Here is a 14,997-nt window from a genome sequence, read left to right on the forward strand (position 1 = left end):
TCAACAGAGATTTTAAAAGCCAGAAGGCCCTGCAGAGATGTCTTACAGACCCTAAGAGACCACAGATGCCAGCCCAGACTACTATCACCAGAATTTGAGAAAACAAGATACCAAAATTAAACAATATATTTCCACTACCTGATCCCTGTGGAGGATACTAGAAGTAAAATTTCAACACAAAAAGGGTAACTACACCAAACAACAGCAACAACAACAACAACAACAAACCTCAGGAAATAAATAATTTGAACCACTGAAAACAAAAGAAGGGACTACCACCACCAATATCAAAATTACAGAAACCAACAACCATTGGTCACTAATATCTCTCAGCATCAATGGAATCAATTTCCTAATAAAAAGACACATGCTAATAGAGTGGATGTGAAAACAGGATCAATCATTCTGCTGCATAGAAGAAATGCACCTCAGCTACAAAGGTAGACATTACCACATACTAAAGGGCTGGGAAAAGGTTTTCTAAGCAAACAGACCCAAGAAAAAAGCAGGAGTAGCTATTCTAATATCGAGTAAAATATACTTCCAGGCAAAATTAATCAAAAGAGAAGGGAAAAGGCACTTTATACTCATTAAAGGAAAATCTACCAAGATTATGTCTCAATTCTGAACATCCGTGCCCCACACACAAGAGCACCCACATTTGTAAAAGAAACATTACTGAACATTACTGAAGCTAAAATTGCACATTGAACACCACACACTCTTCTCACATCAATAGACTGGTCAAAAAAAAAAAAGACAGAAACCAAACAGAAATAATGAAACTAATCATCATTATGAATCAAATGGACTTAAAAGATATCTACAGAACATTTCACCCAAACACAAAAGACTATACCTTCTCAGCATCACACAGAACAGTCTCCAAATTTGACCATATGCTTGATCACAAAGCAAGCCTCAACAAATAGAAATAACCCCTTCTACCTTATCAGACCACAATGCATCAAAGCTGGATCTCATCAACAGAAGAAACAACAGAAAGCCTATAAACTCATAGAAACTGAAAAACTCTACACAATGACCACTGGTCAAGGAATGAATGAATGAATGAATAAATAAATAGATAAATAAATTTTAAAAATACTGTTTAGAATTCAATGAAAATGAAGGAACAACATTCCCAAACTTATGGGCCACAATGAACGCAGTGCTAAGAGGAAAGGTCATAGCACTAAGTGTCTTCATAAGTAAATCGGAGAGATGATATAGTATCAACTTTACAGCACATCTCAAAGATCTAGAACAAAAAGAAGCAAACACACCAAAGAGGAAAAGAGCAGGAAATAAACTCAAGGGTGAAATCAATAACTTAGAAACAAATAAATCAATGCAAAGATTCGACAAAACTAAAAGCTGGTCCTTTGAGAAAATCAACAAGATAGACAAACCTTTAGCCAAATTAACTAAAATCCAGAGAGATAATATCCAAATTAACAAAGTCAGAAATGAAGAAAGGTCATAACAATAGATACAGTAAGTCCAAAAAATCATTAGGTCTTACTTCAAAGGCCTATATTCCACAAAACTGGAAAATCTAAATGAAGTGAAGGGTTTTCTTGATAGATTCCATTTACCAAAGTTAAATCAAGATCAAATTAACAATGTAAATAGTTCTCTAACCCTTAAGGAAATGGAAGTAGTCATTGAAATCTCTCAATACAAAACACCAGAGGGCTTTAGTGCAGAATTCTACCATACTTTAAAAGAAGATCTAATACCAATATTCTTCAAACTATTCCACAAAATAGAAACTGAAAGAGCATTGCAAAACTCATTCTATGAAGCTACAGTCACCTTGATACCTAAGCCACAGAAGATTCAGCCAAGAAAGAAAATGTCACACCAATCTTCCTTATGAACATTGATGCCAAGATACTCAATAAAATACTTGCAAACTGAATCCATGAACACATAAAAAATATCCACCGTGGGATAGAGCCAACCCCTGACACTATCAAGGATACTCTACTATGCTTTCAGACAGGGAGCCTAGCATAGCTGTCTTCTGAGAGGCTTCTCCTGGTAAACTGAACAGATGCTGAGATTCACAGCAAAACATTAGGTGGAATAGGGGGAGCCTTGTGAGAAAGTGGAGGAAGGACAGAAGGACCCAGGGGGTACAAGAACTCCACAAGAAGACCAATGAAATAAATTAACCTGCCACCGGTGGGGCTTGCAGAGACTGAAGCTCCCACCAAGGACCATGCATGGGCTGGACCTAGGCCCCTTACACAGGTGTAGCCAATTGGCAGCTTAGTCTTCAGATGGGTCCTCTAGTAAAGGGAGCAGGGGCTGTCTCTGGCCTGGACTCTGTTGCCTGGTTTTTGTTCACTTCCCTCTGTCTAGGCCACTTTTCCAGGTCACAAGGAAGAGGTTGTGCTCAGTCCTGATGTGACCTCATGTGCTGAGGTGGGTTGGTGGGGGCCTGCCCTTTTCTGAGGAGTAGGAGAGGAGGAATAGGGAAGGGGGGAGGGTGTGAAGAGGGAGGAGGAATGTGAGTGGGATACAATCAGGATGTAAGTTTAATAAAAATTAACAATTAAAAAAGCATAAGATTGATGGGTATTAATGGAAAAAATGTACTGAATGTGATAATGATATTGGTTTGGATGAAAATATCCTTATATATTTGATCACCCACTGTGGACTGTGTTTATGCTTTATGAACACACGTGACAGAGCCATCAGGGGGTATAATTGTACATCGTCTACATAGTTCTTACTGTAAGGGACCCTGTGCTTTCTCATCTTTACTGTTTTAACAGGCATGTACGTAGAAAATTAGGTGAATCAGTGTTTATCCTGCAGAATTGCTCACAAAGAGGAGTGTATGCCAAAGAACCTAGGTTTTTCAAAAGGCATTTGAGCTGAGGGCCCCTCTTGTTGTTTCACAAAAGGGAAGTAAAACATATTCGTATAAATGCGTCTCTATGTAACTCAAGGTCCTAAGGTAGTAGTAAGCTGAGGAGAAGTATTTTCCTAGCAAATTGGTCTTATACTCTGTGTATTGCTGTGCTCCTGGGGACATTTGATTTTCCTTTCTTTCATTAGACCAGACTACATGGTCTCAGGGCAAGAACCCAACATCCCAATTCTTTTTCCATTGCTAGATTCCCTGATTGCAAAACTACTGACTCACAAGGTGGTTGAAGAAGGGCACGAGATCACAGCTAAACTGAAAACTTGATGTAGTAACGGTGCACTCAGGGCCACGCGTGTACATCTGGATGTACGGATGCATATGATATATTATTGTATACACAGCGTACTACGTATACCAATTCTTTCAAAGGTGTTAGAAAGGAGGCTCCTCTCATAAAATCTCACACTCAGCTGTGTTCCTAAGCCACTGAGAAACCGCAGGACTTCAGTAGGACTGTTGAAATTGAACTCCAGTGAGGACACAAATATATATGTAAAAATCTAAAATGAAATGGAGTCAAAGAAGATATTGAAAAGGAAACATATGAACTTGAGGATGTAACAAATGTTAGGTTAAAAAAAGGAGAAGAAGGAAGAGACTCGGGTTGGATGAAGTCTCTTTTTTCTTACGGATTTAATCTATGGTGTGAAAACATCAGTGGAAAGATGTATTAGACTTTTGAGAAGTTGGGAATGAAATTTGACTTAAACATTTTACTTTGTAGTTGTCAGGATTACCCTACCATAAGCATGACTGCTACGTTCACATAAAAGAGGCCAAATTTACACACAGCCAAGAAGGTGGAGTGGAGACCTCATCAGACATTGTGGCAGTACCTTGCTCCGTATGATGTGCTGTGGTCACCACAGTATGGCTTTTAATAACTGTTGTCTGTCCATCATGGTCAACCAGGCATGTGAACAACATGTCCTTCTCATGGACAGATATGTTCACCAAGAGCCAGCTGGTCTGGCTGTAGGTTCCATCCTTGTTTTCTGTGAGTGTAGAAGCCACTTCTGCCTGGGGCATATTTCCGTTCTTTAACCAGGTCAACTGAAGGCTCAAAGGATAGAAATTCTTCACCTGGCAGGTGACATTTACCATATTCCATATCATTGTTGGCTGCTGGTTCACCTCTACCGTGGGCAAAACTGCAACAGCACAAGCAGAAAGTGAGGCTGATGGAACTGAGGTGCAGACAGACCCCAAAGCAGAGTCTGGGGTGATGAGGACTCACCCCTGTTGCAAATGTGGTCATGGGGACAGATGGAGTGTTTGTTCCAGATTAGAGTCAGCACTACGCACAGCTCCTGACTCTCAGAAGCTCAGGCAGCAATGGGGTGAGGATTCTAATAAGTAAAATTAATAAACATAATTTCTGTGTACACCAGGAAAAAATGAATGCCTAAAAATGCTGTGCATGAGTTGTGTGGATCATAATTAGTATAGTTTTAATTTCTTCTGTTAAAATCAGTACAATTTCCCTCATGTGCTCATCATAGTCTATGACACCCTCTGTGCGATATACATGAATATTCGTGGGGAATGGTGCATAAGCCATTCTGGCCAGATATGAGCTCGATCTGGGATTCAGAGACATCTACCTCGAATGATGTCAGACAAGTTGGCAGTTCCACGGAGAGATCCTCCTTGCAAGGTGGCATGGAAAACCTCACAGACGACCTGAGAATGGACATCCTCAGGGCTCAGCACCACCTGGGCTGTGCTGGAGATACTGTAGGGGGGCTTTCTCCTTCGGGGTTTACAGTAGTTTTGAAGGGAGAGAGCTCCTTTCCACTTTTGAACCACTTCAGTGAGATGTTCCGAGGGGAGAAGCCATGGGACCTGCATATGAAGCTCACTGTCTGCCCAGGTGCAGCTCTGGCTGCAGGACCCGAGACCACAGGAGGAGATGGTTCAGCTGTAAAGGAGCAAGCATGCAGACAAGGATGTGATTGTGATGGCCAGTACTAATAGGGTAACATTATGAAGAACCTTCCTAGACAATGTCGCAATCATCATGGTTTGCTCTGGTGCTTGGGATTAACACCAGAGCTTCAGTCACACCAAGGTCCTTCTTTCCTCCCATGTCACCCCTATGTTCCAGGCATAGATGGTAACAGCTCATCCTCCTCAAAGTTTTTTCCTCCAGGTTTTGTCCTGGTCCCTTCTGTGGTATCCTTTGTTTCGTGTTCGCAGAGGTTAGCAGAGATGCCCAGGGGAAACTGAGGAAGGGCAAGGCCAGCTGCAACTGTAGCTCTGGTCAATGAAGAGTTACAAATGTATTTAATAATTAATATAATTTACTCCTGCTAGCCTCCTCACGAAACCTTGACAACTTAAGGTAAATTTTTCTAGATTTACATCTCCTATAACCCAGTGTTGGGATCTGTTTTCTGGAGTGCTTAGCAGAAGCAGGCCAGAGGTCTTACGACCTTGGCTTGCAAACTCTCACACAGCCTTGAGGACTTAGCAAGATACTTGTGTTGGTTAAGAAAGCTTATTATTAATTCCAGGTGAGGATGTGGAGCTTGATATAACTCTTTGACCTAAAATTTAAAAAAAATTCTAAGCATATAGATAACTAAAGTAATTGTTAGCATTTGTTTCTGTTCCAAGAATCCTCTGGTTCACATGTACGTACACTGTATAAAAGCTGTGAGAGAAATAAACTCGGGGCTACAGTATTTACTGTTAGTCCTCCTGAATACTTGTGTTTTTTCTTATCTCTTTTGCTATATCTTGTCTATCTTTTCCTATGTCTTTTTTATTTCTCACACCACATATCCAGGTAGTGGTTGATATTGTTCAGAGAGGGCTCTGGCATCCCAGAAAATAAAATACATGGCTGAAGTGCCACAAAGCTGAAACCCTTCCTGACTGTTCCCGTTGTGTTTCCTTCCTGCCTTCCTTGCTTCCCTTCTATCTTTCTTTCTTTTGTTCTACCTATCTGCTGTTATGTCTAATCTGTGTCAAGTCGTAAATTTAAAACTGAGATCCCAACGGCCTGCATCTCCAAATATGGGCTTCACGTGGACTTAATTTTAGATTTAAAACAAACAAATAAATAAACAAGCAAACGAGATTACCTTCTGTGAAGGAGGTAGAATAGGTTCATTTTCTAATTGTTAATCTCAAAGGACACAGATGACAGCCTGCTGAGTAGACAGAAATAGTCTCCTCTCCTAAAAGCACCCTGGGTCTCCTCCCTGAGAGGTAGTTCTTTTGGCTTTAGGTAGTTGTGTTCAGCAGGCTGGGCCCTGATATTCTGCAGCATAAGGAGCTGTCATCCCTCAGCTTGGTGTCTTAACCAGCTCTATCAAGGGAATAATCATGTATCAATTGCTGCCTCAAAGCATGCATTTGATATTTCAGATGCCAGTATACCCATATGGCAACAAGTAAAGGAACATGAACCTAGGGTTTTCCATAGAATTCCAAAAATAGTCAGGTGAAGAGCCACCAGCCCCGCTCTGGCTTCATTGATATCTAAGTTCTAGAGAGGGAAAGTGTAAAGTCCAAGGTCACGTGGCCCCTTAGTAACACAGCTCACATGTAATATTTTACACAAGTCAACACAGCTCACATGAAATATTTCACTCAAGTCAGCATTTTCTTTAAGAATGGTACATGACTTCACCCCTTTTTACTGTGCTAACGGATGGGGTACCATGTGAGGCCTCTGTGTGGAAGGTCTTGTCCTGGGCACATGTTAGTGAGTAGCAGTGCTGGGATGCATAGCCAGGCATTTAGATTCCTTTCTTTCTCCTGCAATTCTGATGTTCCTAATGACCCTGACATCACCAGCCAAGAATATGTACATTTTTCTCCTGCATCAAGGATCACCTACCAGGGACCTATGGTTGTTATCATCAGAAAACTGAAAACTGGGGATTCCATAGAGAATAAAAGTTTCCCACCGCATGGATTCCTGATGCTAGACTCTCAGCAGTTCTCTAGGTAGCCATAGCAGTCTAGAAAAGTGTGCACAGGAGCCAACTTCTACAGAAGAGGAAATTGAGGGTCAGATTTAGTGAGTCATCCAAAGTTTTAAAACCGTGATATGCCACCTGGGTTTTTTTTTTGGCATGCTGTTGTGTGAGGTGCTGTGCAGAGTGGCCATCATTTCTCTCTGAAAGTTCTCTGACCATCACCATGCCACAAACAAGGACACTGAGACTGAAACAGAATCTTGGACACTGTTTTGACCTGTTGAAGAAATCAGAGGTGAAGACAACAATAAAGTACTTACCAAGCACATACAACTCAGTGCCTCCCCCAGACTGAAGCTCCTTCCCATACTCTGATAAGTCCGTCTGGAACTTCACGCAGTAGTAGGTGCCAGCATCAGCAGGTGTGACATCACTGATGCGGATGGAAAAGTTCAGGTTGTTTCTTTTTGTAACATCTGTAACATTTGTGACTCTGGGGAAATGCTCTCCTGTGTGACTATATATAAGCTGCCGATTTGGCCCTGTACCCCTGAACCACCTTATGGGCCCCGCAGGTTGTGGAGTGGTCACATTGCAGTTCAGAGTGGCTGAGTCTCCAGCAGAGACAGAAACCGACTTCTCAGGCTGAATCACCTTCAGCTCCCGCTCAGCTGCTCCTGCAGGAAACATCAGTTAGTGCTCATCCTGATGGGAACCCACAGGTTTGTGATCTAACACTGTTACTTACTAGAGCTCAGCGTGCATAAGATCACCGTTCCCCTCACTTGGGGCTCTTAACACAACAATGTAGCAGAGATGAGGAAACGGAATCACAGAGACACTGGAAACTTGGCAGGATTGTGACTGAACCCTTAATTTTGTTTGGAATTCTTATGTTTCATCCAGTATCGGTCTGGTGTTTGTTGTCTGTGCACATGGAATATGTTCGTTCTGTTACAATAGAATTGGGTGTGAAAATGACCATAAAACCACCTTTATGCAGATTACAGAGGCTCTTAAAGAAGAAATTAATGGATGGAACAGAATAAATAGAACTACAAAAAATTATCTTGACTGAAGTAACTCAGACCCAGAAAGACAAATACAGCGTGTACTCACTTGTATGTTCAGAAATTCAAACTTGGTGAGAGAATGCAACAAACATGGGTCACAGATCCCCAATCTCAAAGAATTCCATCTTTTTTTTCTTGCACATTGTATGGTCAGTCACCTGAGAGCATTACCCTGTGTCCCCTCTCTTCCCTCTTACTGTTTTCTTAGTTACTCTGACCCCCATAACTCTGGCAGTTCTGACCCCTTCTTGCCTGGACATTTGTGATCTGGAAAGGCTGCACTGTACTTCACTCACTTACTACACTACCGCACGGAGGCTACACAAATTCACTTAAATATGAAAAAAGCAAAAGGAAGGCATGGAAAACACTAAGAAAGCCAAGAGTCTGATTAGCAAAATAAGAACACCAAACAGAAAGAAATTCTAAGAAGGAAACAAATGATTTGGGGGGAATTAAGGCTTATGGTAACTTAGAAGTTTACAGGGTCTACAGCGGCCTTAAGAATTTTATGAAAAAATTACAAACATAGAAATGGAAACAATAATGTCACTGAGTCAGCAGTTCAGGGGTAGTGGGCAAATAAAGAGATGACATTAAATAATTTAGAGCGTAGGAGCAGGATTTTTGAAAATAATGTTGTCAAACATCTTCCCAGTTTGATAAAACACAAGAACTATAAATCCAAAATGATGAATTAATTCAATGTGATACAAACACAGAGAGAATCAAACCAGCACACAGTAGAACCCAACTGAGCAAAGCTGAGTAGTAATAGAAAGCTGAAAGGAAATGAATTTATCTCTTTTAACATTCCTCAAAAGTATGTGAACACAGCTCATATTAGAAATGTTAACATACAGGAAGCAGTGAGAGAGTGTTTTGGTCAAAAAGAGAAAATACACCCAGAATTTAAATCAAACCAGGGATTCTACACATGGCAATATTATGGGATCAAGACAAAGGGGGAAACACGGTATTCCAAATAAAATATGTCTGGTCATAACAACTGTGCCTGCCCTTCAGGGGATGCTAGTGGGCTCTCTGGGCCGAACGAAAGGATGGCAGAGGATAAGAACAGTAGTGAACGGTGATGTAACTTTTGGCTGGTGGAGATTATTAAAATTTTATAAAGCATTCTGAGCTCATAGCTTCCACTTAGTTGTTGGATAGGAGTAGATCTAATCTTCCGCCTTGTTTGGTATTTATTAATAATCTTAGGGAAGGCCACACACCAGGAGCTGCTGAGAAGGATGGAGGATGGCCTCCGACCACACGGTCACTGTTACTTCTCACACTAGAATATAATGGGGACTCCCAGCTTCCCTAAGGAACTGAAGCCAACAGCAAAAGGAACTGTGACAAGTTAAAACTTTGTGTAATGTCATAATGCCAGATCTAGAAATAATGTGCACAGTATTAGGATACTAACTAATAAAAAATAAAATATGATGAAAATAACAACAGTGAATTATAGTATGTAAGAAAGTAAGGCAACTTATATTTTGGCATAAGTATTTATACAAATTATCTAACTCATTTTTGTCAAAATTCTATACTCTGTTCCAATTTAAAATATCAAATTTGTGTTCCAAAATTATTGACTAAATTATTTGTAACAAAGCAACATAGAGGTTTAAAAAACTAACTAGCTTATGTGCTAAGATAACATAACACAAGAAACTGAAAAATAAAGCAACTCTTAGAAATTGTGAACTGATTTATTATAGTATCTTAAAACTCAAATATAACTTCAAATTTTACTAAACTCTTGCACCTATTATGTGAGACAGGAACACAGCTCAAGTATAGAAATAGAATATGTGACTTACTGCTCCAGTAGGATTGTCTAGATATGACACAAGTGTGTCATCACTCTTCTGCAACATTTCTTAACTAGCAAAAGATTCTCTAACATACGGAATAATAAACTAAAGTGAAATAATTTTTAACACTTATAAATGAGTATGATAAATTTAATTCTATAAAGGTAAAATCATAAATATGGGGAGAATTGAAGAAGATTAATGTCATCTGCCCAGGACCCACCTCATCTCTCACAAAGAACTAATAGAGTAGCCAGCTGTATTTTGAGGCAACCCACTATGGGAGAGTGAAGGAAGCCATTGAGGGAGTGACTAGAACCTTGCCTGTCTGGGATGCGCACACAGAAAACTGAGCTAAGTATCCTGGCAACTGTGGAAGTTCCTTACAGAGGGGGTTTGAGAATCTCAGCTAACTCCATATGTATGGAGGTGGGTGATCATAGGTAGTGGGAGCATCCAGTCACTACTGGCTTCAGCTGATTTAGGGAGACCAGCTGGAGTCGGCATAGCACCTATGCTTGGGATGAACCCCATCTGTCCTCTTTTTTCCATCCCCAGAGCCCAGGACACAGTAGCTATGTAGTATTTAAACCACTGAAGTGTCTCTGATCTCATACTGTTTGGGTTGTAGAAGGTCAGATAGTCCTTCAAATCCTCCGCCATGAACAGTCACTGTGGTCCTCACCTATGTGGGTTGCTTATGATCTCATAGTCCTTTTTTACTTGACCATGTTATAGTTACTAATTTCAGCTAAAATGTGCAGAAGGACTTTATTACAGTCCCAGGGTGCCAGGGTGGAAATAAAACTAAGACTCTTTACTATAAAGTTCCTTTCATCACTGTAGCAGAGATAACAGACCACCAAAGTGGAACACAGAAAACCAGAAAATGACAGGGCATCTGGATGCCTTTTAAAGAACAACAGAATTCTAGCTAAGGTTTCTGAAGTATATCTTATTGGTTAAGTTCCTGGCAAGTAATATTAAGACATCCTGCAGATGTCTGGGCCACAAGTCTAGTGTCTAAATTCCCATATCAAGCCTGATCCTCCAGGAAATTCTATAGGCTCCACTTTGTCATGTATCAAAAATCTGACATCTTTACTGTTTCTTACCTGCCATTGTCCTGGTCAAGCAGCCCTCTCTCATTTGCATAGCCCTGTTCTCACTTCACCAGGCTAAAACCCATGGGATAGATCAAAGCTTCTGGGGAGTATTATTGCTAATCCTGTGACCTCAGCTAGAAAGCCTGAGTTTAAACCACAGGTCTATATATTGACATTAGTGGATTTTCTGCTTCTGATTTGTGTGTGTGTGTGTGTGTGTGTGTGTGTGTGTGTGTGTGTGTGAAAAGAGCATTAACCTGAGATGTTGGCCCATATGAAGTAGAACCATGGAGTGAGTTCCACAGTGTTTGGCACATAGCGATTCTCTCAGCACATTTAGAAGTAATTTCTCAGTTAATTTTCTGAGTCATGGACCTTCAACTATCAGTGGATGATCTGCACAGTGTCATGGAGCTAGATATAGATAAGGCAGATGAGCCCAGCTCTAGGTACAGATGCGAATCTGAATTTAATTATAGCTTGCTAAGTTAGATTGTTATTGATTTGAAAAATAGCCAGTTCAAAAGAATAAGTATTTCCTCTGGCTCATTGTTTCAGGCAGTTCAGGGTTCTGAGGCAGAGCCTCATGATGATGATGGTGTGCCGTGGAATAATGTTGCTCAACTCATGGCAGCAGGAAATATCAGGGGCAAGAATGAATATGAGCTACAATTTTGTCTCCAAAGGCATGGCCCCTGTAACCTTCTTCCCTGTTAGACCTTGCTTGAGACAAAGCAAATATTTTGCTAAACAATTTTCCAGAACTGAAGCAAATTTCTAAGATAAGTCAGTCAATAAAAGCAGAAGTTGGCCTACAGATCGCTGTTTAGAAATTTCAATTTGCTGGCAGTCCTGTTGCATTGGGGACTGGAGGAAGACAGATAATCATGGTAGGGAGAGAGTAATAAAGCAAAGCATGGCTGGAATTTGAATAAAAAGAATCCAGAAGGGACATACATTCTTCTTTGTTGTGATACCCCCTTTATTCTTCACATGTCTATTGCTGTAGTACTTGTTTAGGTAACATGTGGACTTATAAAACCCTACTTATATATTTAGGAACATACAGACATATATGAGCATGTGTGTGTGTGTGTGTGTGTGTGTGTGTGTGTGTGTGTGTGTATGTGTGTGTGTGTGTAAAACTCTTAATGAAACAAAGAAAGGTCATGGACTTGAAAAAGAGAGAGCAGGGAAACAATGTAATTATATAATAAATGCAGAAAGTTTAGGAAATAGAATGCTTCAAGAAGTGCTATAATCATTAACAAGACCCAACTCCTACTGCTAGCCGCAGGTATACTGAGAGGTAACGAGAGCATTTAGACTTGTGTGAGGTTAGATCATATAACACCTGAGCCAAAGTGGGGCCTGAGCATGGGCCATTCAGAGTGTCACCAATCCTGCTTGACACAAGTAGAAGGAAATAAAACTCACTGGAGACCATCAAGAAGACCAGAGATGTGTGGGGACCTGTTATAGGTGGATTGTTTATACCCTACAAATCAAAACCATACCACAGTGTCATCGTATCACTCTATAGGATCTAGAGTCTTTGAAGAGTTAAAGCCAATTGAGATCATTTGGGTGTGTCTTGACCAAATGTGACTGGTTTTATTTCAGGAAGTGGAGAAGAGTCACAGAGACAGGATGAGGTAAGATCATGTGTGAAGACAGACAAGGAACATGCAATTTACAATGGAGAAGCATCTTGGAAGAAGTTAGCTCACTGAACACCTTGACCCTGGCCTCCAGCCTCCAGAATTTTGAGGAAAAGAATGTCTGCTGATTCATCCACCAGACTGTGGTACCTTGTCATGGCAACCCCAGCAATAGAACACTGTCATAGGTAAGACAATATTATAGTACAGGCCCTCAAAGCAGCAGCACTAAGTGGCAATACTGAGACCAGATGAAGGAGCAACTGGAGGCCAGAGGATAAAATGAGGGACTTAAGTGAGAAGAAATGGTTGCTGAGCATTGCCGGACACACTTCATCCAGAGCCACATTACTGGCCTGAACATCAGTCTCTATGTCTCAGGAAGTGAGCAGAGAGTGCTGAGCTTGGAGCCATCAGCTGCACTGTATGCGACTTGGTGGCTCTGATGGGACTAAGAGATGATACACTGATTTAAGTGGCTTCTGCTGAAAAGAATATTGTTAGATGAGACACGAGAAATTATTGTTGTTGAAGCATTATCACATAGGATACTCTCGCCACATGTTGAAACTTGTTGGCATGCAGAGCAGCGCTCAGGAGTCTGGCTCTAGGGTCTGAGGCAATGTTCTGACTGTCTTTCCTGTGACAGTTCAGGTGGCTGACTGGAAGTCCTTTAATTTCAATGGGATGGAGCTAAGAGGCAGGGAGATGATTCCATTTATGGGGCATGCTCACCTAATGTAAGTCCCAGCAGCAGCAATAGCAGGAAGCAGTGAGGAGTGTGTGGCCAGGAGTCCAGGTGAAGCATGTTCAGGTTCAAGGAGCCTGCTCTACCTAGTGTTGGTTCTCGTGAGATCCCAGGCTCTGATCTGCAGAGAAAGAGGTACTTGCCTTATGCTGTATAAAGAACACGCCAGTGTTATGAAGAAACAGGAACTACGCTGGTTATTTTGAAATAGATACTTTTAGGCAGCTGTAAGGATGTTGCTGTATTATTATCCATGTTCATAGGAACTCAGATACGTCTAGTGAAACTAACCCTTTGCCTTTCATTTGAATGTGTGCTGGATCCATGTAGTCTCAATACATCTTGGTAACTCAACAGTTAGAATCCAGTACAAAACAATGTTTCCCAAACATCTAAGTCTCAGACACTAGATGTTGATTATGGCACATTTTCCTGATTGTCACATAAGACTCTTCAGTTAAGTACATTAATATTTGTGTAAGCAGCTCAATGCTGGAGTAAAGCAGCTATTCTCGTGGAATGATTCCCTGTAACTTAGATAGCCTGGTAAATGTAGTCCAAATGACACTTAGGAGTCTTTTTTTCCCTACATAAACACAGAAAAAATGTTATAATTAGTGTTAATTTTTAACTTGGCACACATGAAGCAGGTCACCAAGGATAGCTGCAAGAGATTGTTGAGGTTTACAATGTATCTGATCCCATCTGTGAGGGATTTTCTTTAGTTAATTGACTTAGAAAAACTCATCTTAATTTTGGTCAGAATAATGTCCTGAGTAGGACTTCTTGAACTATAAAATAGGGAGGTACACCTGAATGCTAGCATGCATGGACTAAGTCACGGTTTTCTGCTGTTGTTTAGGTATATAATGTGAAGTGCTGCTTCAAGATCTTGCTACCTGGATGCAGATGCAATTATAAACTGTAATGTGGCATTGTGAACCCAATAAACTCTTAATCTCTTAATTTGCCCTTGTCAGCGTATTCAATCACATCTTCTGATTACTTCCAGAGAGCACGTGATACCATTTTAATAAATATATGCTTAATGGAGCATGGAAGAGGAAATCAAATGGTCTTGAGATAGGAAGAGCACACTGACACAATGACGTCAGAGTCTGATTTGGATGGAAAGAAGATGTTTCACTTTTTATTGTGTGAAGCCAGTAACTAGGGAGAGAGAAAGATAAGTCCTTTCATCAACTTCAGATGTGTGCCTAGTAAACATAGCAAGATAATATACCCTGGTTTTTTCTGTTTTGTTTTGTTTTCTTCAAGACAGGGTTTCTCTGTGCAGCCCCTATAAGATGTATAAGGGTAAAGATGGAGCAGAGATTGAAGAAATGTCCAACCAATGAGTGGCCCAGGCTGAGACCCACCCACCCCATGGGGGAGAACCAAACCCTGACACTGTTAAAGACACTCTGCTATGCTTATAGATGGGAGTTTAGCATAGCTATCCTCTGAGAGGCTCCACCCAGCAGTGGATCAAAACAGGTGCTGAGATTCACAACCAAACATTGGGAAGAGAATAGAGTCTCATGGAAGAATGGGGAGAAAGAATAGAAGGTCTTGGAAGGGATAGGAGCTCCACAGGAAGACCAGCAGAGCCAACTAACCTGGGCCCAGAGGGGATTATGGAGACCGATAGACTAACCAAGATCATACATGGACTCAATCTAGGCCCCCCACACATATGTAGCC

General features: G+C 40.9%; 1 protein-coding gene across 1 annotated transcript; it reads right to left on the bottom strand.

Annotated features, from left to right (window-relative positions):
- Positions 1–3,565: 3,565 nt before the first annotated feature.
- On the bottom strand, positions 3,566–13,568 carry LOC127212791 (signal-regulatory protein beta-1-like). Its single transcript, XM_051172947.1, is given in 5 exon segments — positions 3,566–4,098; positions 4,552–4,692; positions 4,695–4,868; positions 7,200–7,556; positions 13,281–13,568. Coding segments are annotated over 5 exon segments (1,134 nt in total). The 5' UTR covers positions 13,354–13,568; the 3' UTR covers positions 3,566–3,709.
- Positions 13,569–14,997: the final 1,429 nt, after the last annotated feature.

This window comes from Acomys russatus, chromosome 31, assembly GCF_903995435.1.
Source record: "Acomys russatus chromosome 31, mAcoRus1.1, whole genome shotgun sequence".
Taxonomy (NCBI): domain Eukaryota; kingdom Metazoa; phylum Chordata; class Mammalia; order Rodentia; family Muridae; genus Acomys; species Acomys russatus.